The 27,113-nt window shown below is 33.8% G+C and overlaps 1 protein-coding gene across 1 annotated transcript; it reads left to right on the top strand.

Moving 5' to 3' along the window:
- Positions 1-1,007: 1,007 nt before the first annotated feature.
- Positions 1,008-25,730, top strand: Polb (DNA polymerase beta). Its single transcript, XM_027939340.2, has 14 exons — positions 1,008-1,254; positions 1,604-1,661; positions 3,901-3,967; positions 7,702-7,776; positions 8,773-8,831; positions 10,946-10,995; positions 13,157-13,208; positions 14,960-15,014; positions 15,112-15,184; positions 18,936-19,006; positions 19,904-19,990; positions 23,896-23,960; positions 24,450-24,589; positions 25,488-25,730. Exons 1-14 carry the CDS (start codon positions 1,194-1,196, stop codon positions 25,580-25,582), a joined length of 1,008 nt encoding a protein of 335 aa, XP_027795141.1. The 5' UTR covers positions 1,008-1,193; the 3' UTR covers positions 25,583-25,730.
- The last annotated feature ends 1,383 nt before the right edge of the window (positions 25,731-27,113 follow it).

The raw sequence follows: 27,113 nt of genomic DNA, 5'->3' as shown, positions 1-27,113 counted from the left end.
GTACACTGATATTGCAAAAAAAAACAAAATTAACCATATGTTGCTATTTAAAGAAAAAAATTATGTAAAGCCTTACTTCATTATTTTAAGATAATGGGGATTTTAAAAGGCAAAGATTAAAAACAAGAAATGTATGTTCCAAAATACTGATAGTAGTCAAGCTGGATAGAGAGATGATCACTAAATTTTCTTCTCCTTTTATTCACTTATCAAATTTTTCTACAGCAATTATGTATCATTTCATAATAAAAGTTTAACTTTATACACAAAGCAATTGCCTAGAATTGGTTATAAATGGACCTAGGTGTTATGCTTTTAGGATAACATAGAGCTGATGTCATATTTCGACTTCTCATGGTATAATGAAAATTTAATTGCTCATTATAGGTCCTTATTTGCTTATTACATTCTCCCTTTCTTGTGGTCTTTTCATCACTTTGGCTCCTAGCACAAAAGGGGAATAAAAAGTAAAATATCTTTAGCTAATAGTTGGCAGAAAAAAAGTTCTGGTGGATAGCTGCTTGTGTCCACCATTCCACGCTCCTGCAGTGCCGAGTACAGAATTTCACTGCAGTGTGGATTGCAAGACATTCCCAGAGCCTTTGGAAATAAGTATGATGCTAGTGTTGCCTTTATCACATATGAAATCTGTCATGCATTCAATATCTATTATTGTGCACATATATGTTCACAAGACCAGTCTTCAGTACCCAATTCCTACCATCAAAATTGGACTTCTGTTTTTCCTTCTTTAGGGAGAGGATTCCAGAGAAACATCAGGAAAACAGAATCTCTTAGGTTAAGATTCCAGGTCTTCCCCTAAGAAACATACCAGGATGTAATTCTGAGGTTCCCATTTCCTCTAGCAAAACTCAAGCTTTGAGCCATTTGCTTCTAGGGCAGCTTCCAAGACCCTCCCTTTCTTTTTCTACCAGACCAAGGACGCTCCTCTGTAGCCCCGCCCCGGAACCGCCCCAGCGCGTGACGTCACCACACGCGCCGCGCCGCGCCGTGCCTCCTGTCAGAGGCAGCCATTGTTCAGCCGGTCGCGCCCGCCTTGCTGGGCTGGATTGATCCTTATCCCTTCCTCAAGTCCCCGTTCCTTCTTAAGGCTGGGGGAGGCAGGCTAGTCCCTGTCTCTCCCAGGCTCTCCCAGGCTCTGGACACCCTGGAGCCCTCGGGTGCAGGCCACCATGAGTAAACGGAAGGCGCCGCAGGAGACTCTTAACGGGGGAATCACGGACATGCTCATGGGTTAGTCCCGGGCCCGGCCCCATTGGCTTTCTCTTTCCTTTCTACCCATTGCCTTCCTTTCTCCCCATTGCCTTCCCTCCCTTCTCGCCTGCCGCTATAGTCCAGTGGGTGGGGTCAGCTCCTTGCAGCTGGTGGTCTTCCTTGGAGCTCTTCCTGAGGCACCCGTGCCGGGAGCTGATTGTCAGTTCTTCCGGGGATTTCTGGGTCATCCCTTGGGCAGCCTTTGCTGCCTGTGAAGAAATGGGTAGCCACTGGCCCTTAGATGCTGCCACATCCTCTTCCAGGGAACTCAGTTTTCCTGCGTTTACTCGTAATTCTTGTTCACCCAAGCCTCTTGTTGCCTTTTCAGAACTCGCAAACTTTGAGAAGAACGTGAGCCAGGCTATCCACAAGTACAATGCTTACAGGTGGGACAGTGCAGCATTCTTTGCTAGCATGCAATCTGGTATACACCTGCTTTGCGTGGCACTTAACATAACCAAGGTTCCAATGGATATTTCGACCACCTGCAAGAGCAGAAAAAGCAACAAGAAGGTGGTACCTCACTTAATATTTCTGGAAGAATTTTGACAGAGCTCTATAGGATCAATTCAGATAAGTTCCCAATTATCCAACGTGATTGATTGGAAATGGAGTATGATTTTAAGCCATAATGAAAGGCAGTGGTTGCAATATGTACTCAAACATTTGTGGTGCGACGAATCATATCTTTCCATCTGGTTGGTCTGTGGCTGATCCTGTCACCTTCGTCGGATCTAGTCCTTGTCCATTACCAGGGGCCTTTTCCTAGCCATTATTTCCACATTTACCTGTCTCAACCCCTTAGCCTATAAATGTGCCCAAGTCCCTCAGTTCTTAATAGCAAAATGAAAACAGTCTTAACTTCCCTCTAGCTAGTACCTTATTTTTCCTTCTTGAACAATCTATGTTTCATTTCTGGACTTCCTCATCAGTAGTCATTCCCTTATGTCATTGCAGTATAATTCCCATCTTGACATTTCTCTGAAAATACTCTCACCTACATCTCATCTTATTGGAGTCTCAGTGGCATTCATCATAAGCTCATTCCATGAAAGTCTTTCCCTTGATTTTCACGATGGTAATCCCTTCTATTCTTTCATTTTTTTCATCTGTCTTAGCTTTTACTGTTGCTAGTTTCCAGAAGTCTTCCTGTAGCCCTTTCAATACTTTCTCTTTCTTGCCTTTGAGTACCACTTAAGTCATAGACTCCAAAACTTTGGGCTTTCACCAGAATTTTTTCCTTCCCACTCAAACATATTTCAAAACTGATTATGCTTTCTTCTTATGATTTCCTATGTAAAGTAATTGTACTATCATTCATACATTAGTGACCTAGAATTCACACAGATATTCAACCCTGTTTGGGTCACAGCAGTGTTTAATCTTGAAGGAGCTCATCAGAGGTTGAGAGGAGCAGAAATCTAGACAAAGGATACAAAATGGGGCAAGTCCTTGAGGTGAAAGAATATAACATTTTCTAAAAGTCAGTAATTCAGTTGGCTTAAGGGTTATATATAGCATGAGTGGGAAATAAATCCAGAAAAGCAAATAATCCCCTACTATCCCTACGTACTACTCACATACATACTCACCCCTAGTATACATTTCTCTTGATTGTGAATGAAGTATTTTTAAAAATAATCTAGTCTTGTCAGTATTTCATATCAAATAATTCAATATTTTTTTTGATAAAGCCTAAATATATGATGGCATACAAAAGGCCTTTCATGATCTAATTTATTCCTTTCAGGCTTGGGTACCCAGTTCCAGTTATCTGGATCTACTTGCCTTTCCTTAGCTAATCCCTTCCATAAACCGCCTTAGCCTGTTGCTTCCCCTATAATTATAACCTTTCTAGAAACATCATCAATCATATGCTAATAAATAAGGTATAATTCAAATCTAAAGATATATATGCTAGAATAGAGTAAAAATCATAGGTTCAAAAGATTATTCAACATTTGTGCTTTAGATTTAGTTGTACTATTGCTTTTTATCAGCAACAATTCTAAACTACATTTAGCATTGAAATTTTAGACAGAATACCCTGTTGAGCACCCAGAGTATACCTAATCTATCATCAGATTATTAAACTGGGTGTACGTAGAAGTAGGCAAGAAACACATGATCACTGCTTTATGTTAAACTGAAATGTTAACAATTTTTTTTAAAAAAGAATTGATATAAGGACATAGGGAATTGCAGTTTGAAGCCATGAATTTTAAAATAGCCATCTGTAAGCAAATTTGATATCTAATAGTTCAATTAGTTTGTTAGCACATTTTAAAGCAAGAATTATGAATCATCTGCAGAAACAATTAAAATATATTGTTATATGCTATTTTTCAATTATTTACAAGAAAGAAGTCTACTGGTATCCCAGATCCCTCTAGTGTTACATAAACAGTTAAAATTATCCTCATCTGTGAGAAATTTCAAGAAACTTAAGAATTAGAGATATAGTAGGTAATCTATCAGCTCTCTAAATTCTAAGTCTTACATGGGAATGGAAAATTAGTTATCTTGGTGAAAGTGTAAGGTAGATATTTGTATGTGCATTTTAGTTTAAGAAAAGTTAAGATCTTGCTTGTTTTTTAATTGATTTTCCCTTTTTTTCTCTTATAGAAAAGCAGCATCTGTTATAGCAAAGTACCCACACAAAATAAAGAGTGGAGCAGAAGCTAAGAAATTGGTAAGTTTAGTGAACACACTGGTCGAACAGTTTACAAGTGTTCAAATTTGGGGGGTTCTTACAAAACTAAACTCATTTTTCTGAAGCTGTCTTGACCCACACAAACAGATTTCACTACTCCTAATTTTTTGGAATAAAATTAATGCCATTTAAAGCATACTCTTTCAAGCTCAAAATGTGTTTATTTGGAGATGAATAGATATATAATTGTACTTTTCTTTTTCTACTCTATCACATATGCATGTACTGACTCTCACATTGAATTCCTCTGACAATGGTGGCCATTGTCAGATGGTGTACACTTGTAATCCCAGCAACTCAGGAGGCTAAGGCAAGAAGATTGCAAGTTTGGGGCCAGACTCAGCAATTTAATGAGTCTTTTAGTAACTTAGCAATACCCTCTCTCAAATAGAAAATTAAAAGAGCTTGGGATGTAGGTTAGTGGCAAAGAATCCCTGGGTTTAATCCCCAGTACCCCACTGCCCCCCAAAAACTATGGTGATGTAATGATACTATCATATCTGGTCCCTATCTATCCTTCTCTGATCCCCAGGTATAGGGACTTACATTAGTTACATTTGGGGAGAGTATTCCCCAAAGAGATTTTTACCTACAAATAGGCACATGAGTAGACCTTTTTTCTAATATGGTAGTTAGCCCTGTTTTCATTTCCATGAAACTCTATGTGCTAGTAGTGTCCTAGTAATATCAGTTTCTAGAGGCTCACATCTCTTGGTAATTTGTAATAATATCACTAAGAATGTCCTTGGAAGATCTCCCTATTGATAGATGATTCTCTCTTATTTAACCTTACATAAATGATTCAAAGTTGCTTAAATATCTTACATTTTGTTAAAAATGCCAAACTGACATGGCTTTGATTATTCCGGATGATAGTTATCATCTCCATTTGTTGTTCTTTACTTGTGTTTTACAAAAGTCCTCTGGAATTTTAAGTATTATATTTGATCATCCTTAATTTTTCTAATGAGAGCCTTAAAAGTATGAACCATAAATGCCCTTTGTTCTCTCACCCTTCATAGTCACCCATGAATCTTGTGATTCTTACATTAATCACGTGCCACATCTTAACCTTGAATTTGTTAACCAATACAAATCCTACTTTGGTGCATGGGTTTTAAATCCTTTGTGCCATGAACCATTACCAGCAATAGTATATTTTCCCCCAATACAGCATCCAACTAAGTTATAAATACATTAGACATTTACTTCTTATTCTGAATTTCTGTCTTAGTGAACTGTTGCAATGTTAACTTCAGAGACCACACCTATTCATTCTGTTCCCCTTTCATTGAAACTCCTGAACTTCCTTTTCTGTGCTGATTGCAAATAAATTTTATTAAAGTTTTTGAAAAGCTCTGATACACTTCATCCTGAATCTGAGCTCCTGATATGACCCTAAAAAAAAGCATGAAAGTATCCAAAACTCCTTTTCCATTAGACTGGACTTCACATAAAAATATCAGCATTATTTCTTTTTACTATTACTTAAGAATCAAAGACCTATTATCTAGCCCATAGGAGTGCTTCTCAATAATTCCAGAAATCTTACATTTCCAGAATGAGTTGTTTGTCTTTTATTCCTTAATGTTAGATACAGAAAATAGCTTGGGTCTAAATTGCTTGAGGTCTATTTATTGAGTGAAATTGTTGTAGCACTATCTGTAAAGGAAAAAATAATTACCTTTTTATCATTTAATATTAGAAATGAGAAGTCTGAGCAGTTTTCCTTTTCTAATCTTCCTAAATCTTTTGTTCATTTCTACTTGGTTATTGCTTTTTCAGAATTTGAATATGCATTCAATAGTTTTTGAGACATCGAGAGTACACAAGGGTGAATTAGGGCTAAAGGTCAGTAGGAAATAACTGACACACATGTTATTTTGCTTGTTGAATGTTTAAAAGGACCAATAAATGTGAAAAAAAAAAGTTTAAGTTGGAAAATAAAACAATATACCATATATTGCCTCTCAAATTATCAAACTAGTATGAAATGTAAATAAGGTTGTGAAAAAAAAAAAAAGAACCTTCATTTACTGCTGAAGGGTGTCTTGATTGTTACAGCCTTTCTGGGGAAAATTTGGCATACTGTATATATTGACCCAACAATTCCACTTTGAGGAATTTGTTCTAAGAAAACCAGTAGAGTTATGTGTACACAAGGACTAAGCAACTTACAACTTTTGAGCACCTATATGCCAGGCATTAGGGATATGCAGTGAACAGATAAGATCTCTGCTTTTTTAGAGCTTACATTCTAGAACAGTACTGTCCAATATGGCAACCATAAACCACATTTGACTATTTAGTCCTTGAAATGTGGCTAGTGTAACTGAAGAATTCTAAATTTTAATTAAATTGTCATTATGTGGCTAGTGTTCTACATTGGACTTTGTAGTTCTAGAGCAATGATTCCTAGACCAATGTGATACCTAGACCAGCAGCAACAACAGCACTGAGGAACTTAGAAGTACAAATCCTTGGCATATCCCTGATAAAGTGAATCAGAAACGCTAAGGTGGGACTTGACACTGTGCTTTTTTTTTTTTAATACAGACACAACACATATTGGGTTTTTAATGAGAAAATGTCTGTATACTTGCATCAAATGCCTCACAATCACTATAAAACCAAAGCAGGATAATAACACCGAAATGGTTACATACACAGGAAAGCCAGATACAGAGTATAATTTTCAAACACAGTATTACTACTTTTTCCCCCTCCTCCAATAAAAAAAGAAAGAAAATGTCATTTGGATAAAGAGCAATACAAAATCAAAATTGGCAGCTTACTGAATGCTAAAATTCAGGAAATTGGTTTTGTAACTCAAACTGGATATAATCACCATCTCTAATACTTAGGCTGTTTTTTTTTTCAATACATAGTTTAATTAAATCCATTCTTCATTTGGAAAAAAAATGTCTTCAGCGACAAGAGTCAACTGCTTTAGTGTTCGTTGTTATTGAGTATATATATGTGTGTGTTCATGTGGAACTGATATAGATACTGCTTCTGTGTCATTGCCTAGGGTGGGCAGCATGAATGGGTAATTGGCATTGTCATCCAAGTAGAACTCAACCCGACTTCTGTCACTGATAGACCCTGTTTCTATAATTTCTGGATGAGAGAACCCAGGTGTGTCAGTAGACACTTTGCTTGTGTCCAGGTGATGCTAATGCATGCACCTCTGTTCTAAAGGGAGTTCATAATAGCATTATTATACTATCAAATAATTAGAAACCATCTAAATGTTTACATGTAGGGTATTAAGTAAATTATACATCTGTAAGATGATATACTAAAGACACCATTGTATTTATTTATTGATATAAAAATGTGTTCATAATGTATTAGGAAAAAGCATATATGTAAAGATGTATATTTATAAGTAAAAAAGAAATCAAATAATAATTTCCAGGGCAATGAGATTGACAAGTGATTTTAGTATTATTTGTGTAACTTTTCTAATTTTTCTACAACAAAATTTAATTTTAAATGAGTCATTTAGACTTATTTTATAAAGGTTTCTCTTTTGTCAATCATTTAAGCATTTTGCTGCTGGGAGAATTCATTACTGGGGTTCAATTTTCTGTCCATTGTTTGAAAACTTGTCGCTTATGAGCATTTGTTTATCTTTTCCCACTTTATCATTTAGTAATTTGGTAAGCATTACAATTATATGATTTTTATATTTTTCATTTTTTGTGTAGCCTGGAGTAGGAACAAAAATTGCTGAAAAAATTGATGAGTATTTAGCAACTGGAAAATTGCGTAAACTGGAAAAGGTAAAATTTTAACTGATTTACTTATTTGGTTACAGTGGCTTCCTTTATGGCAACAATCATGTAGTGTCCTTACAGGGCAATTGATGTCTTTACTCACTTTTCCAGAAGGAAAGAGATGAGTAGACTTTATGGCTTTACGTATTCTATTTTTTAAATGTGAACATTGCTTCTATAAAATTTTCACTTATTAGTTGGGCATGGTAGTGCAACCTGTAGTACCTTATGCACAGGAAGCTGAGATGGAAGGATCACTTGAACTCACAGGTTTGAGATAAGCCTGGCCCACTTTGTCTCACACACACACAAAAAAATCCCTCTTATTTTATGTGACATTTAAGAGATTTTTAGCATCATGATACAGTTGGCTCTTTATTTTTTTTTACTATTCAGAAAAGAGATTATAAATTTTGACTAAAAGGTCATTGTCATTTAGAATTTCTGTTCTTTAATTCTTCCAAGTATTTTTATGCTTTTATTTCACTCTAATGATAATAATTATATCATTTCTCGTCTCTTATGGATAGGCCTCTTAAAAGTATTAGAAAATTGAAAAATTCAGAGACTGGATGTTAAATGTTCTTCCCATGAAAATAACTATATGAAGTGGTACATTTGTTAATTAGCAAATTTATTGGATTTTACCAGTCTACAACTTATGTATATTTCAAGACATTGTGTTGTATATGATAAATACACGCAATTTTATCTGTCAATTTAAAGAAAAAAAGTTATTTGTTTTGGTGCTGATGATTGAATTCAGAGCCTCATGCACACACTCTACCACAGTACTATACCCCCATCCAAAAGTATTGAATAAATTAGAGATGAGACATCTTCAGCTGCTCTGTTATTCGCCTGTAACTACCTAGGTTATATATGAATATTTCACTATGTGTTAACCAGGTAAATGTAAATGATTTTGGTTTTTAATAAGATCATTTAAGTTCTCAAAGCATTCTTAAATCATTGTTAGACGTTTTTTTTTTTTCCTTAAAGATTCGGCAGGATGATACAAGTTCATCCATCAATTTCCTAACTCGAGTTAGTGGCATTGGGTAAGAACTACTTTTTAACAGACATAGTCATAGATTGGTTATATTTTTCATGTCAATCAAGCTAAGTTACCTGCTGTTTTTCTTCTAAACCTGTGCTTCACTACCTCTTTGCCTTTACTCATACAGTTCACCTTTTCATAGCTTATGGATGTGAAGCTGATTATTCACATGATGCCTCATTTAAAGCAAATGTTACCTTCTCTCTTCTTTCCTCTAAACTCTACTAGTATTTGCTGTGTACACCTTTTGCCCTCTTCAGATTGTGTCTCTTCTGCTTCTCTAAGCATAATGTTTTTCTTTAGAACCATGAATTTAGAATAAGCACTCAGATGTTTTTTAATGCAGGAATCTTTATCTCAGATTTGGAACTAGCACTGAAAAGGTCTTTTGACACTGGACAAAGGAAAGATTAACACTGAAATATTAAGGCCATAATGTTTTCCGTACCTCTTATCTTTAAGAAACAAGGCATTCCTTTACATTATATGATGATTATTCCTTTAAGTGACCACATTTTAGATAGAAGTTATTCTAAACTGTATTACATTCTTAAGCATAATATACTGAAAATTATCATGACTCCTTATGGACCCAAGGCTATTTTAAAATTTTCATTAGAAGATGTTTTAGAGAGCATGTTATATTATCCTCTTTTTTTAAGGAAGAAAGCTGAAACTTGAGTGTAGAAAGTACTGTGGCAGAGCCAGAATTAGAACTCTTGTCTCCTGACTCCGCATTCAATTCTGTTTTTCATTTGCTACATTGCCTTACTAATATCCATGTCAATTATACCACACTATAATATCATAATGTTTGCACACTGTTCCAAAAACTATGACTCGGGCTGTTATATGAACATGAATGTGTATGTGTGCTTTTCTTTCTGATCTCTGTTCTCACTTTTACTGTAAATTGATATAAGGGAAGAGAATCAGGAAAACTGAGTACTGGTCCTGACCAACTAAATTTGTTACCTTAGCAAATTATTTTCAGTTTTTTAGATTCTGATGTCCTTCTTTATAAAATGAGATGGAGATTTGATTAATCTCTAAGGTTCCTTCTGTCCCTGCCATTCCATAAGAGCATCCTTAGTCCTTTTTTTTTTTTTTTTAATATTTTCTTAGTTGTCAATAGATCTTTCTTTCTTTCTTCCTTTCTTTATTTATTTATGGTGCTGAGAATCAAACCAGTGCCTCACACATGCTAGGCAAGTACTCTACCACTGAGCCACAACCCCAGCCCATCCTTAGTTCTTTCTAATGTTCTGATTTATTTATGTGAACATGGCAATCACAGTGATTGTTCATTAACCCAATCAGATTTTATCACTGCTTTGCTCAGTATGCTCTAACAGCCTCCCATTGCACTCAGAATAAAACCCAAACTTACCACCCTGGCTTTAAAAACATGATAATGTGTGGCCCCTGTGTACTGCTCAGTGATATCTCATTCTAGCCATACTTGTTTTTCTTCTTTCTTGAACAAGCCAAGCTTATGCCAGCCTGAGGGCTTTTGACCTTCCCTTTCCCTTTCCCCTTGATCCCTTGTAGCTGGCTCTTTGTTATTTAAATCTCAGCTTATGTATTATCTCAGAGCCCTTTACTCACCACCCAGTCTAAAGCAGAACTCAGTCATTCTGTTATGTCTGGATTTGAATTCCTCCACTTGATATTTTTCTTGTTTGTATATGTATTTATGTATCCCCTTACTAGAATGTAAGCAGGTGATATCTAGTGCTCTCATTTATCTTATTTATGCTGCATCTTCAGCACAGTGTCTGGCATATGATATGGTCCTCAGTAAATCTTATCTGAGTGAATGAACAATTTTCAAGTGCCCATATGTTTGAACGTGGATATTATGATGGCTAGCTGTTTAGGTGTTTTTTTCCCTGTCCAAGTTCAGGATTATCTTCCTAATGATTGAAACTTCAAAAATTCTTACTTTGAATAAAATTGCACATTACCAAAGTAACCATTTTGGTAGGTCTTATTTAGCATAATATCAGGTCTTTATGTTTGACCTTCCCTTTTATTTTATTTTTTAAATATTTGATTGTTACAGTGACCCTGAATTCCATTCGATATTGAGACAATGCATTTCTTTCTTTGTAGTCCATCTGCTGCAAGGAAGTTTGTAGATGAAGGAATTAAAACATTAGAGGGTAAGTATGACCACAGGTTGCTAATTCCAGCTTAAATATGGTCCTGAAGGACCATTAATAAATACTCTAACAAACTAAAACCTGGAAAACCTGTTCTCAATTAATAAATACAAATAAAATTTTCTTTTTAACTCTGTAGTAGAATATAGATGTATAATTTATAGTCCCATCTTAAACATTTTTAGGTTTGTAATTCAGAAGAAAATCAAAACCAGGAAGTGATTTCTTGGTTTAAAGACAATGAAAATAGTTCTCATTTATAGATGTTTAGAAGATTTAAATTACTTTTGTTTCTATAATAAAACAAAAACATTTGTTTCTATAATAAAACATTTAATCTTATATGTTAAGATTAAATGCTGAGTTATTGAGAGTTGAGTGCTTATTGAAGGAATTTTTAATTTGAAGGAAGTATTAAAAATAGAGCCTAAATCAAGTAATTTTAAAACACATAAACTTAACATAGCAATCCTTTCAATTTAATTTATCTCTTCATACTTTTCAAGGTGTATACTATATATATATATATATATATATATATATATATATATATATATATATATATATGAATTCATTATAGTACATCCATGGCATTAAGGGTTTAGTATTTGTGGGTTCAACTATTATAAGCAACACAGTGGTTAGGTGAACGTGTTTTGGAGACTGACCTGGTTTGAATCCCAACTAGCCATACTTGTTTTTCTCCTTTCTTGAATAGCCAACAAACTCATGCCAGCCTGAGGGCTTTTGACTTTCCCTTTTCCCTTGATCCTTCATAGCTGGCTCTTTGTCATTTAAATCTCATATTATATTATATTACATATTATCTCAGAGGCCTTTATGAGCATTGTGCTTCAGTTTCTTAGCTACAAAACAAATATTTCATATAATTTAATGCAGTCTGTAAAGCACTTAGCAGAGTGCTTAATAGTAAGTACTGAAAAATGATTAACTTACTTTTATGAAATATTGTTCACTAAACTAAGTATTACTAAACCGAGAATTTCTAGAGACTGATCTCTTTCTGTGCATCTCAGAGAGGTTATGTGCTTTTCTCCTTGTGACATATACAGTATATCTGAAGAAGATGATTGACTAAAGCACTTAAACCCACTCAAGTTTGTGGGTTTCAAGCTGGTTGCTGCTTGGGAGGCTGAGTCAGGCCAGCCTGGGCAACATAGCAAGAAACTGGAAAGAAAAAAAAAAAGTGGGTTTCTCAAAGGTATTCAGGTTTTATCTCTTGGTAGTGTCAAACATTTTGTTTTTATATTACTTCATAATTATGTAATGTCTATATATTTAACTTATAGATATATACATATATATCACTATTTCCATTTCATTTTCAGATATATATGTTTAGTATTTCCTGTGGGAGATGTTAAATGTTCCATGTGTCATAAAGATGCTTATTTTTCTCTGTTTTATATCTCCAGAGTGAATTTATGTATTTGTTAATCTAAGGGTGATCATAGGAATTGCTTTTAAACCATGCTTGTTGTTTTCTTTAACGAGGTTCACTACTGTACTCATGCCTAGAAAAAGAAGAACACCTAATGGAACTCAGTCACTTTTAAGATACAGTGTTAGGACAACTTTTGCAAATTTAAAAATGAAGCTAATACCTTTACTTTCAACAGGATTTTTAGTACAATGCCTAAAGTAAGAGCAAATTTTCTTTTGATATTTGAAATGTGAAAGTAAAATGCACAAATCAGTATTCAACACTAATTCAATGGAGTGAATGAACAAATGTACACTATGAATGAACCTAAGTAATCATAAAGTCTTCAGAAGTTGTGATTGCTGCTGCTATGAATAGTAAATTAAGCAATATTAGTTCTTATAAGGTCGCCTTTTATGATAGCCAGCAAAATTTGATATAATTCCTGTATATATATCATTTCATGTAACTCTCATTCAAATTTTGAGTCAGTAAATGGAAATGATCATAAAATTAGATGTTAAGTTTTTACTATATTGATTTGAAGAGTCATTTTTTCTAGTTCTTAATATCTAAAAATTTTTTTCTCCTTGTTTTTATCAAAACCATTTCAATGTATTTTCCCTCCAGCTAGTTCTTTGAAAAAAAGTAGCTGAGTTTAGTATTTTTTCTCCCAAAAGTGTTCAAATTAACACCTCAAACTTATCTTCTATTCAGATCTCAGAAAAAATGAAGATAAATTGAATCATCATCAACGAATTGGGCTAAAGTAAGAGCAAATTTTCTTTTGATATTTGAGATGTGAAAGTAAAAATTTTTATAGACATTCTTTTATACACCATAATAATTCCTCAAATTAGGTAAACACAAGCATTTTCCAATTTAGGAATGCTAAGATTTGTTGCAGACTCTTGTAGAGTTTATGTATATGTACGTACATTTTGTTATTGTTTTATAGTTTACTTATTTTAAGAATTTCCCTCATTCACTTGACTTTAGTGGACAACTCCCTCTTAAAATACATAAAGCTTAGTGCAGTGACTTAGACAGTCATTGGGTGTTCATTCCATGATTCTGTAGTACACAGCACTGTACTAGGTCTGGGGGAAGAATACTAAAGAGATTCAGTGTAGCAGTTTATTTAGTCTGAGAAGAACATGAAACATGTAAACATCAGTTTACATGAACATGAAAAACTAAAGTTTTTTAATAAGAAGAAAAATCTCTAAACAACTAAAAACAGTATAAATAACTAGTATGTATGTTTCTCTATCAGTATCAATAATTATTTTGTGTGCTAGATATTGATTATTTACAATGATAGTGTATAAGCAGTATATGTATTTCCTCTTAAACTTATACTATTATTCTAAAATTTTGAGCCATTAAGAGACCAGGATGGTGTGATTCTTACTTTCTTTGCATTTATATAGTAAATGGAGGTATTGTGAAGAACGTGGCTATCATGAGAACTGATTTTGAAGAATTACATTATCATTCTTAGCCATATGCTTAGATATCATTTCAAACAGAGATAATATCTTTATAACTGCTTTATTGAGATATAAGTCATAAGTCATGCAATTTATCAATTTAAAGGATATAGTTCAGTGATTTTTGGTATGTACACAGAGTTGTGCAACTATTATTACAATTTAAGGACATTTTTGTTATCCTCAAAAGAACTCATCCATTAGCAGTCATTCCCCATTTATCCTCATTCAGCCCTAGGCAACCACTAATCTGCTGTTCAAATTTGCCTCTTCTGGACATTTCATATAAATGAAATCAATATGTGGTCTTTACTGATTTCTTTCACTTGCCATATTATTGACGAGGTTCATCCATGTTTTAGGTTAATATTTTAAAATGCAACAATTTGCAGAATTTTTGTGTTATTTTTGAATTTATATTTATTTTTTAACTGATATATAATAGCACTGTACATATTTGGGAGTTTCCATGTGATGTTTGATACATGTATATGCTGTGTTATTTAGTTAGAGTAAACATATCTCCTTAAACATTTATCATTACTTTATGGTGAAAACATTCAAAATCCTTTCTTCTAGCTATTTAAAATATATAGCAAATTCTCATTATCTATAGTTATCCTACAGTGCAATAGCACAACAGAATTTCTTACTCCTATTTTTGCAAGATTTAAGTGCAGTTAACTGTAACCAACCCCTTGATTTACCAGTAAAGAGCAGTACTTTGAAAACATGTCCCAACTTAAATATGTTTATTTACTATTGTAATGTGAATATGAAACTTACTTACATATAAGTTTTGATGCAGTTTCTTGAATATTACAAAGGATGAACTTCAGGATTTTGATCCAGTTAAGAAACAGACACCCCATCTCAGTTTTGCTGTTGTCTTCTCAATAAATTCTATTCTTGATTTGTGAGAATTGTAATCTGCTGGTATAAGGACACTATGTATGGTAGGCAATTTAATTTCTAAAAAGATTTAAATTTTGCAAAAATCTTTTGTGTACTTTTTCTGTCTTTATAGATACTTTGAGGACTTTGAAAAAAGAATCCCTCGTGAAGAGATGTTACAAATGCAAGTAAGAATATGCTGAACTGTATTTTTTGATTACTGTTGAGAACATCACTTGGTGAAAAGCTGTTTTTGGAATACTGACTTAATCTTTCTTCTATTAGGATATTGTACTAAATGAAGTTAAAAAAGTGGATTCTGAATACATTGCTACAGTCTGTGGCAGTTTCAGAAGAGGTAACATACTTCCTAATCTTGGGCTATTTCATGCCTCAATGTTAAAATTGCCTAGAATATGTGAAAAACTTGGATTAAAAATGTGTCATTTATATTACTTCTTGGATTTACTAAGACCCTATAGTATTAGCTATTTATTTGTTCATAGATGGGAATATGTATAAATAATTAGAGGAGAGTCATTCTAATTTTATTATAGAATAATATTTTTAACTGCTTTTAACAAAATTTATAAAATTATTTAGGTATATTAAAACACTAATAGTGGGGCTGGGGTTGTAGCCAAGTGGTAGTGCGCTTGCCTTGCATACGTGAGGCGCTGGGTTTGATCCTCAGCACCACATAAAATAAATAAATAAAGGTATTGTGTTCATCTACAACTAAAAAAAAAAAAAAAACTATAAGAAAAAAACACTAATAGTGGTTATCTGGTTATACGCTAATGGAGTTGTAGGTAGTTTTATTTACTTTTTAAATTTTCTACATTTTCTCTAATGAATCTAAGAATAGTGTCTCAAAATCACCAGCTCAAAACCCATTCTCACAATCACCAGGTTTTTCAGGTCTTTCACTTACTATGTGAGAGCAAGCAAAGTGAGAACCACACAATCCTAGTCTCTTTGGAGGCTAACATAGCTTTTTAAATTGGAATAGAAAAATTTTGTTTAAAACATTTTAGAGTAAATACCTAGATTGAATCTCTGGTCACCAGTAGAATTTTGGGTAGAAAGTAGGCAATGGGCTATCAGAAATATTCCAGGTATTTTCTGTAAGAATTTAGAGTTGGATTAAATCCATATTTGCTGATAAGTGGAAAGAACATTGAATTGGGATAAAAAGACCTGGGTTCTGAGGCCAAGTCTTCTTACTACTATATGATTTTAAGTAAATCTGTCTTTGCTTTATCCTAATTTTCATATTTTCAAAATGAAAGGATTAAAGTTAACCAGTTATTTGAGTATGTCAATATCAGAAACACCTGGGAATTTTAAAAAAATATATATACATTGTTATACCCTGCTACAGACCTACTAAATAAAAATTACCTTAGGTGGGGACTTGGATTATCTATTTTCAAAATGTGTGTATGTGTATACGTGCGTATATGTGTGTAAAAAATATATATTTTTGTATATTTTTATATACATATTATATATATATATATATATATATATATATATATATACATATATATATATATATATACACTTTGTACCAGGCATTTAACCAAGGGATGCTTAACACCTGAGCCACATCCTCAACCCTTTTTAATATTTTATTTGGAGACAGGGTCTAAGTTGCTTAGAGCATTGATAAGTTGCTGAGGCTGGCTTTTAACTCATGATCCCCCTATCTTAGCGTCCTGAGCCGCTGGGATTAAAGGCATGCACCACCACACCCAGTTCAAAATGTATATTTTGATGCAAAGCAAGCTGAAATGCACACTCTGAATATGACAAACTTTTTGGATTTATATATTTTATTTTTATTTATGTTGTTGACTATGTTATATGGCTGTATGCTTTAATATTAAAAAAGGGGACTGGGATTTGGCTCAGTGGCAAGCGCTTGCTTCGCATGTATGAGGCACTGGATTCGATCCTCAGCACCACATAAATATAAATAAATAAAGATATTGTGCCCATCTACAATTAAAAAAAAATTTTAAATATATAAAAAAATGGCATACACTGTGAAGTCTCAGTTTTACTCTGTCTCTGTTCATTCTGTATACTACATGCCACCATTGTCCCATTAATAATCACTTTCTTTTGAATTCTTTTCAATGTTTCTGCTTAAAGATAACAACTAATATGAGTATACATTTTTTATTTTCTCCTCCACTTCCCTTTCCCTTTTTTTCACCAGGTAACATTATATTTGCATAATACTATACCTTTTTTTAAAAAAATTAAAGATATATCCTGGAGATTTTTCATATCAGTATACAGAGATTGTCTTTATTCTTTTTTATAGTTGCATAATATTTGCTTTTGTGGGTTTGCCATAATTTATTTATCAAGCCCTATATTAATGGACCCTTGAGTCTATCTTTCCTTCCGGTCTTCCTTTGCTAATATGATTTTCTTTTTGTTTTTTAAAAATAATAAAGTGATTTTGGTGGTAACTGCATAGTGAAAGCATTCAACTTATAGGAGAAAGAAATGAGAACACAATAGAATTTTCTTTATTAAAATAGCTTTTGTAAATATCCTGAAATCAGTACACATTCACCCTTGTCTTTTTTATATGTAAATACAAGAATTCCCCACTTATCCATAGTTTTGCCTTGTGAGGGTTCAGTAACTCAGGACAACCACAGTCTGAAACTACTAAATGGAAAATTCCAGAAATAAACAATTTGTAGTTTTAAGTTATTATGGGTACCAAGAAGAAATCTCCCTCCATCCTGCCTGGGATGTAAATCATCCCTTTGTCCAGTATATCCACAGTTTATTCTACCTGTCCTGCACTTCATCACTTAGCCATCTTGGCTCTCTGATCTCAGATTGACTATTGAAATATCACAGGGCCTTATTTTACTGAATAAGGGCCTCAAAGCATAAGAGTAGTGATGCTGATGATTCAAATCTGCCAAAGAACATCTATAAAGTATGTCCTTTAAGTGAAATTGGGAAAGTTCATGACTTAATAAGGAAAAGAAAAAACTTGTATGCTAAGCTTGTTAAGGTCTACATTAAGAACACATCTTCTACCCATGAAATTATGAAGAAGGAAAATGAAATTTATGCTAGTTTTGGTGTCACATCTCAAACTGCAAAAATTATGGCCATGGTGTGTAATAGGTACTGAGTTAATATAGAAAAGGTATTAAATTATAGGGTTTGGTCCTATCTGTGGTTTCAGGCATCCACTGAGGGAGGGCCTTAAAATCCTCTGCAGAAAAGGGGGACTACTGTATCTGGTTAAAGATTGATACATAGGATGATGATCTGCATGGTCACCTAAAGTATGTTTTGCATGTACTATACTTATCAAAATGAAAAGAGAGGAGATAGGATTATTTGATGCCGAATGAGGCACAATAGTAGATGCTTTAGCTCTTATCTAGTTGCACAGTAGCCTATGAAATAGTTTTTAGTAGTTTACAGACAAAGAAATTGAGGTTTAGAGAAATGTAAGAGTCCTCATTTGCAGTACTAAAAGTGAAAAACATCTAATTAGAGTCAAAATTTCATAGTTCAAAGTAAGGTTCAAACAGCTATGTGTAACTTGCCTGAAGTTATATGGTTATAAAGATCAAAACCTGAGTCATTATAAAGTGCTGTGTTCTTATCCATGATACTATAATAATAATTTTTTACCAATATTTATTAAATGACTTCAGTCATAAGAATTAAAATAAATTACCTTTTAAAGAGAGCATATTGTTTGAGATTTTTAGATATTTAGTTGTTCATAGATGTATTCCAAAGCCATTTTCAAAAATTGTCTTTATTGTTGAGTGGTTAAGTGCATTATTAGCACATTAAATATACAAGTTGTATGCAATGTGTATCTAATGCCAATTACTGTTGTTATCCCAGATTCTGCTGTCTCTATCAATAAACCTGAATTATTGGACAGAAAATTGAAATCTTTTAACTAATTCTGAATATGAAGCACAGTGAAATAGAATAATAGGCTATAAGAAGTAAGGCTCTTCTATGTATGTCATTAGTTTTGTTCTTCATTGGCCTAATTGATAGATTTACATGGAGAATACCTTCCAAATTCCTTGTTACTGTAGGTGCAGAATCTAGTGGTGACATGGATGTTCTTCTGACCCATCCAAACTTTACCTCGGAATCAACCAAACAGGTACCCTAGAACTTATAATCAAATATGTTCTGTCATACAGCAGTGCAGCAGTAAATATCATTTTCTAAATTGTTTCACAACAAATCATTTTAATCTTTCTGAAAGTATTGGGCTGGGGATGTGGCTCAAGCGGTAGCGCGCTTGCCTGGCATGCGTGCGGCCCGGGTTCGATCCTTAGCACCACATACAAACAAAGATGTTGTGTCCACCAAAAACTAAAAAATAAATATTAAAAATTCTCTCTCTCTCTCTTTAAAAAATAAAAAAGTATTGAGAAACTACTTTTTTTTTTTTTTTTTTTAGTTGTAGATGAACAAATACCTTTATTTTTATGTGGTGCTGAGGATTGAACCCAGTGCCTTACACATGCGAGGCTAGCATTCAACCACTGAACCACAACCTCAATCCTAAAAAACAAAACATTTTTGATTTTGGATGACATATGCCTTTTAAAGATAAAGCAGCTAACTCTTTAATGAAACAGATAAACACAAATTGTGTTTGTTTTAGGGTATCATGAGATTGGTGAGAAACTAGTTTCTGAAAATGTTTTATTTGATAAAATGAATTCTTTGTTTGAGGGGAAAGATACTTAATCAGAACATTAAAAAGAGTGTGGGGCTAGGGATGTAGCTCGGTGGTAGATTGCTTGCCTAGCATGCTGGAGGCCCTGGGTTCAATCCCTAGCAATCCCCCCCCCCCAAAAAAAAAATCCTCACATAAAACAAAATCATAGAGATTTTTCCATAAATAATCTGAAAACTCATGTTAAAAATATTTTAGGTTGGACATGTAGCTCAGTGGCCTTAGGTTCAATCCCCAGCATCAAACAAAAAGATTTTTTCATATGACAGAATAATTGCTCTTTTTTCTTATTCCCTGATTATGATTCTGCAGCCAAAGCTGTTACATCGTGTTGTGGAGCAGTTACAAAAGGTCCATTTTATTACAGATATGCTATCCAAGGGGGAAACAAAGTTCATGGTAAGTACCCATTTGAATTAACATATGTGAAAAAAAATCCTTAGAGATTGCTTAGTAACCATTCTGAGTATGTGACTTTATTGTAGCTTTGTAGTAAGGTCAACAAATAGCTGGGCAGGATGGCGCTCACCTGTAATCCCAGTGGCTAGGAAGCTGAGGCAAGGAGGTTCATGAGTTCAAAGCTGGCCTCAGTTATTTAGTGAGGCTCTAAGCAACTTAGTGATACCCTGTCTCCAAATAAAATATCAAAAGGTTGGGGATGTGGCTCAGTGGTTGAGTGCCCCTGGATTCAATCCCCAGTACAAACCCTCCCCCCCGCCCCCGTAAAAAAAAAAAAAAGGATGTCCTTGAGACCTTAGAGAAAAATAATTGATACGACACCTGATTCTTACAGCTACTCTTACAATGTTTTAGTTAAGAACTTTTTTCTTTCAGGGGCTGGGATTTAACTCAGTGGTAGAGTGCTTGTTAGCATGCATGAGACCCTGGGTTCAGGTCCTAACACTGTGAAAAAAAAAAAAAAATATATGGATTTTCTTTTAAACTCCCCATTTCTAAATAATATATACTGTCAAAGTAAGTAATTAGGCATAATTTGCTTTTGCATAATATCTGTAATGACTTTGACACATAGTAGGTTTTCCCCTAAAATCACAAATGGTTCTCATGTTCTCTGACTCAAAATCCTTCAACGAGTGAGATTAGAATTGACTGAAGGGTATTTATCTATTACAACCTCAAAGAAAGAAAAAGAATCAGGGTCTGTCTTATATAAAGGATGTTGTTACATGAAATGATAAACAGGGAAGCTAATAGAGGGGGACACTTGCAAAAATTTTCACAGTGAAACCCATTACGATGTGCTGTCTAGAAATCTAAAGACTCAAAACAAATGGCAAGTGGATTAAAAATAGATTAATAAATGGCCCAGTATAATAACCAATAGGAAAGCCAATAAAAATGTAGGATCAAGATTTTTCTTTCTTTAGGCTTACTTTCTTCTAATCACTTAAAGACTTCTTTGGGTCCCCTCTTCTCCATTCCCCACTTTTATGAAGTTATATGACTTAAAGGAAAGATACTGTGCTGTCAGAGCCTAGACATGCTAAAATTTGTGAGTCTCAATAGATTTGACAGGAGTGTTAGCTAAAAGTAAAAAGATGATTGAGAAAGATAAAACATCATGTCATATAGAAATAGAATGGCAGTTGCCTGTCCCTGAGGAGAGGGAACATGCAGTTATTTTTAAATAGATACAGAGTTTCAGTTGGGGAAATATTCTAGAAATGGATGGTGGTGATGGTTATAAAACAATACTATATACTTAAAAATGGCTAAGATGATTTTAAAAAATTAATATGGTAAATTGGATGTTATATATAATTACTGCATACACAATTATTGCATTAAGTTCCTCATGGTGATTTTAAATGAGCTGTGAAAGTGTATTCAGTCAATTCGACAGTATATATTTGCTGAATGAATCTCTTATGTTTCAAGCACTGTTCTAGGATCTGAGAATAAATCAGTGAGTTTAATTAAGTAGAACTTACATTAGGACTCATGGAAGGAACTGATCATTAGTGATGAACAAAATAAATAGGTAAATTATTTAATATATTAGGTTAAAATAGTGCTCAAAAATGGGGGAATAGGTATGGAGGATATGGGAATGCAGGAAGCAATATTAAATAGGAAGGTCAGACTGACTTAGAGCCTCAAGGTGAAGGACTTAGCCAAGCAGATACCTATCTAGAGAAAGAGTTGGCTAGGCAGGAGTCAGAGCAGTAGCCTGAGTTACGGACAGTAGCAGAGACATCCAAAGAAGTGAAGGTCTCTAGGTTCTGAAAGGAAATTGGCTGCAAAATGAATTCAGTTCATGAAGTTGAAAAAACTATTCTCCTTTTTCTTCTTGATTCCAAACCTTTTATTGCTATAGCCATTTACTAGTTTTAAAGCTATATCTATCTGGGGTTGTGGCTCAGCAGTAAAGTGCTTGCCTAGCATGTGCGAGGCCCTGGGTTCAATCCTCAGCACCACATATAAATAAATAAAATAAAGGTATTGTGTCCAACTACAACTAAAAAAAATATATATTTTTTTAAAAAAGACATGTCTATCCATGTGCTTGCCAAGTTATCTTCAAAACATGGATTCCTTTAAGCTAGTAGTAATCAAATTCTAGAAACTAGTCAGAGTTATTCCAGATCATTTTGTAAAATCATGGTCTTTAGACAACTGAACTGTTCTTACTGTGAATATAATAATATTTGGAAGAAAATACAGTTTCTCTACATTCTGTTAGTTTCATATTAGGTATGTGCCATTCAAATTTTAGTATTTTGTGCATGTTTGGCCTTGGGTGATTTTTCTATAGAATATCCACTTTAAGAATTCAAGGGACCATAGAAGATACCTGGACTACCCTGAGGAAATGAATGGCTTTATTTCAAACACTCATTGAAGCTATTGAATTTAAATACCAAACAATACTAATCCATTAAGTCTAATAAAGCATTTATAATAATACAGAAATATTCTTTAACATTAACACTTCAGAAAAAATTCAGGAAATAAAATTAGCCTTGAAAAGGGGAACAAAGCCAATAGATGAAATCTTATCACTGATGTAACAAACAGCAAGATCATTGCCTATGGCATCCAGACATTTATACCCATAAGTAATACTTCATGGTAATTCTGATGGAAGTTATTCTGACCATTTGAAGTGGAAGTTGAGTTGGAACTTGTTAATGCCTAAGTAGGTTTCATATTTTGAAGGTAAATATGTTTCGTTAATCTTCCAACCATAGGAATGGCTAAAGAAAATACCCATTTTCAATTTTAATTTTTCTATTTTGTTGAGTGAAAAAATACAGCTTTTAGTGATGTGTATTAACTTGACTACTTTTTTATTTAGGATAAGAAGCTTGTCACTTGCTTATTTTTCTTAGAATGTGGTATTAGGTAATTGTAATTTGAAATCTGGTGATGTGTATAGCTCTTTTTCACATATGCATGGGTTGCTGCCAAGTCCAGAAATTTGCCCATTTTTCTGGAAAGGAAAAAAAAATGACCACATAGGCTTTGATGATTTTTGCTTGAAACTGAAGAAGTTTTCACTCACCTGTAAAGAAGGGTAAAAAATGATCCTTTAATTTTCTTATTATTTATTGCACTCCTAAGGATTAAACCTAGGTACACTCTACCACTGAGCTATAGTCCCAGCCCTTTTTATTTTTCATTTTGAGATGAGGCCTTGCTAGTTGCCCAGATTGGCCTCAAACTTGTGATCCTCCTGCCTCAGCCTCCTAAGTAGCTGGGATTATAGATGTGTGCCACTACACCCAGATTTTCTTATATTTTAAAATTTTTTCTTACCTTTCTCATATTATTTAAGAGATTTCCTCAGACCCTTCTACTTCTGCTGTCATATTTAAACCCGTCCAAAATGTTTTTTTCTGTAGTATTCTGCCCTTATTCATGTGTTGAATATCTTCTATTGTCTGAGAAAAATATCGCTTTTTTTGTTATTGTAGCCTTTTTGTTTATTTTCTTATTTCTGCATGATCATTATTTCTCCCAAGTTGCTTTTGCCTGTTTGTTTTGTGCTCTTTCATATATGATGCTTTACTTGATTTATTTATTGTTTAGAATCATATACAGGTGAAATTCTTATGGCTAGAACCTTTGTTGATTCATGTAGTTCTCAAATTATCATAGAATGTCACAGGAAGTTCATGATAACATGTAGCTTAGAGAAGCGAGCTAATAAGATGAAAGTGCTCAGAATTCTAAAACTGCCACCAATAAAAGCAAAACTAGCCTCACATTTAAAATTTGATTAAAATTAAGCCTTAAGTTTAAAAATATCTTTAAAAAATTCTTTAAAATATCCTTTTCAGGGTGTTTGCCAGCTTCCCAGTAAAAATGATGAAAAGGAATACCCTCACAGAAGAATTGATATCAGGTGTGCTCAAACTTTGTTTTTTCTGACATTCTTGCTTTTTCCTTTTTGAATCCTTGTCTTTCTTCCCTCTGTATATCATCTTATTAAAGTTTACAAGTATGTATAGAACCCTCTTTTATTCTGAAGGACCATATATTCTTGCCTTAAGTATAAATAATAATGACTATCTACAGATTTTTTTTTTCTTCATGTGGATTTGCACATTACCAGAGTGTCTTCTATAACTCAAAAAAAATTTCTGGCATGGGGAAGTGAGTTATACTAAGTGATAATGCTTTTCATTTCTCCACACCTCTTACAGAGGAAAGTTTACTGAAACCTAAACAATTGCAAGGTTGTGATTTAAATGTTCCACTTAATGATAGTCTTCTCTTCAGATTGTTAGGACACAAAGATTTATTTTAGGCGTTTTGTTCCTTGCTTAGTTAGGAGTTCTATGCTTGCTAAATTTGAGAAGTGTAATAAAAACTTTATCTGCTTTATTTTTAGGTTGATACCCAAAGATCAGTATTATTGTGGGGTTCTTTATTTCACTGGGAGTGACATTTTCAATAAAAATATGAGAGCTCATGCCTTAGAAAAGGGTTTCACAATCAACGAATACACTATCCGCCCCTTGGGAGTCACTGGTGAGTATATGTGACTGCCTTAGAGATGATCCATGTTATCTGGAGAGAAAGTTATTTTCAAGGGGTTAGCAAATTTAGCTTCTCTAAAAAGCTGGTCAAATGTATTTGTATTATTAGTCCCTTAGAACAAAGGGGGCTTGAATGCTTAATGTGCTCCCAGTTCCTTAGTAATGACCATTTATTAAATCCTTCCTGTCCATCATAGTTATTAAAAAATTATATTGGTTTAAAAGAGTTTTTTTGTTTTGATGTGTGGTTCCAAAAATTCTGAGATATCATTGCTTTTAATGTCTCCCAAACTTTAAACCTATGCTTTAAAGTTTAAAGAATAAGGATTCTTAACTCTATAGATCTTGTTAACATTTCACAACATACTGTATGATTTACTATTCCCTACTGGAGAATGAATTTTTGCCATTTTGCCCTAAAAAAGTAGGGCTTTTATTCCTAGGGCAGTGCTGCTCACATTTCAGCATGCATACTGTTTACTTGGGGACTTCATGGGATGCAGATTCTAATTCCTTGGAGCTCAAGGTTCTGCATTTCTATAAGCTTCCACAGAATGCCACTGCTGCTAGTACTAGAACATTTTGAGTTGCAAAGGAACTAACTAGAGTATTTTATATAATGTGATAGCTATAATGGAGATCCAGCAGAGAGGAAAATCACAAGTTGGGGTAACTTTAGTGAAAATAGTTGGAAAACTCAGGTTCTTTTTGTAGCATTGGTAATGTATATGTAATAAAACTCAAGTACAAGCTGGTATGCAGAGGATTAGTAGCTTGGTTTTCCTTTTTATTATGAAAGCAAATCTCACACAGCTCTCAATCCTGAACCCTCATAACTAAATTGCTAAACTGGTTCTTAAAATAAATTTCTTTTCCCTCTCTACTTCTAGGAGTAGCTGGAGAACCCCTGCCAGTAGACAGTGAGAGAGACATCTTTGATTACATTCAGTGGAAATACCGAGAACCCAAGGATCGAAGTGAATGAGGCCTATTCTTCCTTCCAGACATAGCCCAATAGGAGTCTTAATTTATTTCTTAACCTTTGCTATGTAAGGGTCTTTGGTGTTTTTAAGTGATTATTTCTTCCCCATGCTTAGCTTGCATTAGAATCAATAAAACCTCTTGTTACTATGGATGGTGATGTTCTTATTTCTTAGCAAATTTGTATAGTTTAAATTTCATATTATGTTCACGGTCACACTTTAGTATGGGTAGAGATGAGACGATAGCAAGTCTTGAATAGGAATTTCATTTTCTTTATTTTCTGTCCTATGTTATAAACCACATTACTACTTTTCCTCCTATTTCTGGATTACAAATATCTTACTAGGGAAATATATATTGAGGAAGATTTTTTTAGAAACTAGAGGTCTTCATAAATTTGATTTTCTCTTTTGTAATACACACTTATGGCTTAAATAGAATAGGTGTATGATTTATCTCTTAAGTGAATTCTGTAGCACCTGACTGGAATCCATTAGAGCTTCCTGAAGCAAGTCCTCTTCTATTATGCACATAAGACAGTCTCTTAATCTTAAAGAAACAAAAATTTCATTCCTGAGTTTTCCTCTGAAGTAACTTTTAAGTATAAGCAGTCAAAATGTATAAGTAAAAACATTTATTGAAAGCTCTAGCTCTCAAATATAAACATTAGATAAATATAAAATAGGAAAAGTTATCAAATGGTTAGGAAAGTTATTGAAAACAGAATATGTGAAAATGCTTTGTAACTTGCAAAGGACTATCCAAACAGAAGATATTATTACCTTTGAGTCTTATTTTTTTGTCATAAATTATTTTGTGGTGAAATATAATTTCCCTTTCAACAAATGAAGGGAAATAAACAATAGAGTTTTTAAAGAAAATTGCTATATTTGCTCTGATAATTTTCCCTAGTAAGATATGAGAATTTGTTTAATGTCAGGTACCATCACTAATTTTTCCCCTAAGATACTGTTAGGTACCAGCCCTGCACTAGGAATTACATAAAAATTTATGGGAATGTGTTTTTTTTTGTGGGGGGAGTGGGTACCAGGGATTGAACTCAGGGGCACTTGACCACTGAACCACATCCCCAGCCCTATTTTGTATTTTATTTAGAGACATGGTCTTACTGAGTTGCTTAGTGCCTCACTTTTTGCTGAGGCTGGCTTTGAACTCATGATCCTCGTGCCTCAGCCTCCTGAGCCCCTGGGATTATAGGCATGCACCATTGAGCCCAGCAGAGGATATACATGTTAATTGGCTTGACTATGGTAATCAGTCATCTATGTATATAGTATATATCAAACCATCATTCTGTGTACCTTAAGGTATACTATTTCCTTTTCTAAAAAAAAATTTATTTGAACTAATTGAGTCACTAGATCAGAATTCTTTTTTAAAAAAATTTTTTTAATATCTATTTTTTACATGTAGATGGACACAACACAATGCCTTTACTTTTGTGTGGTGCTGAGAATCGAACCTGGGTCCCACCCATGCGAGAGAAGCGCTCTACCGCTGAGCCACAATCT

The sequence above is a fragment of the Marmota flaviventris genome, chromosome 3 (assembly GCF_047511675.1).
Source record: "Marmota flaviventris isolate mMarFla1 chromosome 3, mMarFla1.hap1, whole genome shotgun sequence".
Lineage (NCBI taxonomy): Eukaryota > Metazoa > Chordata > Mammalia > Rodentia > Sciuridae > Marmota > Marmota flaviventris.
This window is presented reverse-complemented; position numbering and strand designations above follow the sequence as displayed.

Excerpts from the sequence above, each read along its gene's own strand:
- Polb (XM_027939340.2), top strand. The coding sequence starts at position 1,194 with ATGAGTAAACGGAAGGCGCCGCAGGAGACTCTTAACGGGGGAATCACG. Across the intron at positions 10,996-13,156 it reads AGGAATTAAAACATTAGAGG|ATCTCAGAAAAAATGAAGAT; the intron begins GTAAGTATGACC and ends TCTTCTATTCAG. Across the intron at positions 23,961-24,449 it reads CACAGAAGAATTGATATCAG|GTTGATACCCAAAGATCAGT; the intron begins GTGTGCTCAAAC and ends CTTTATTTTTAG.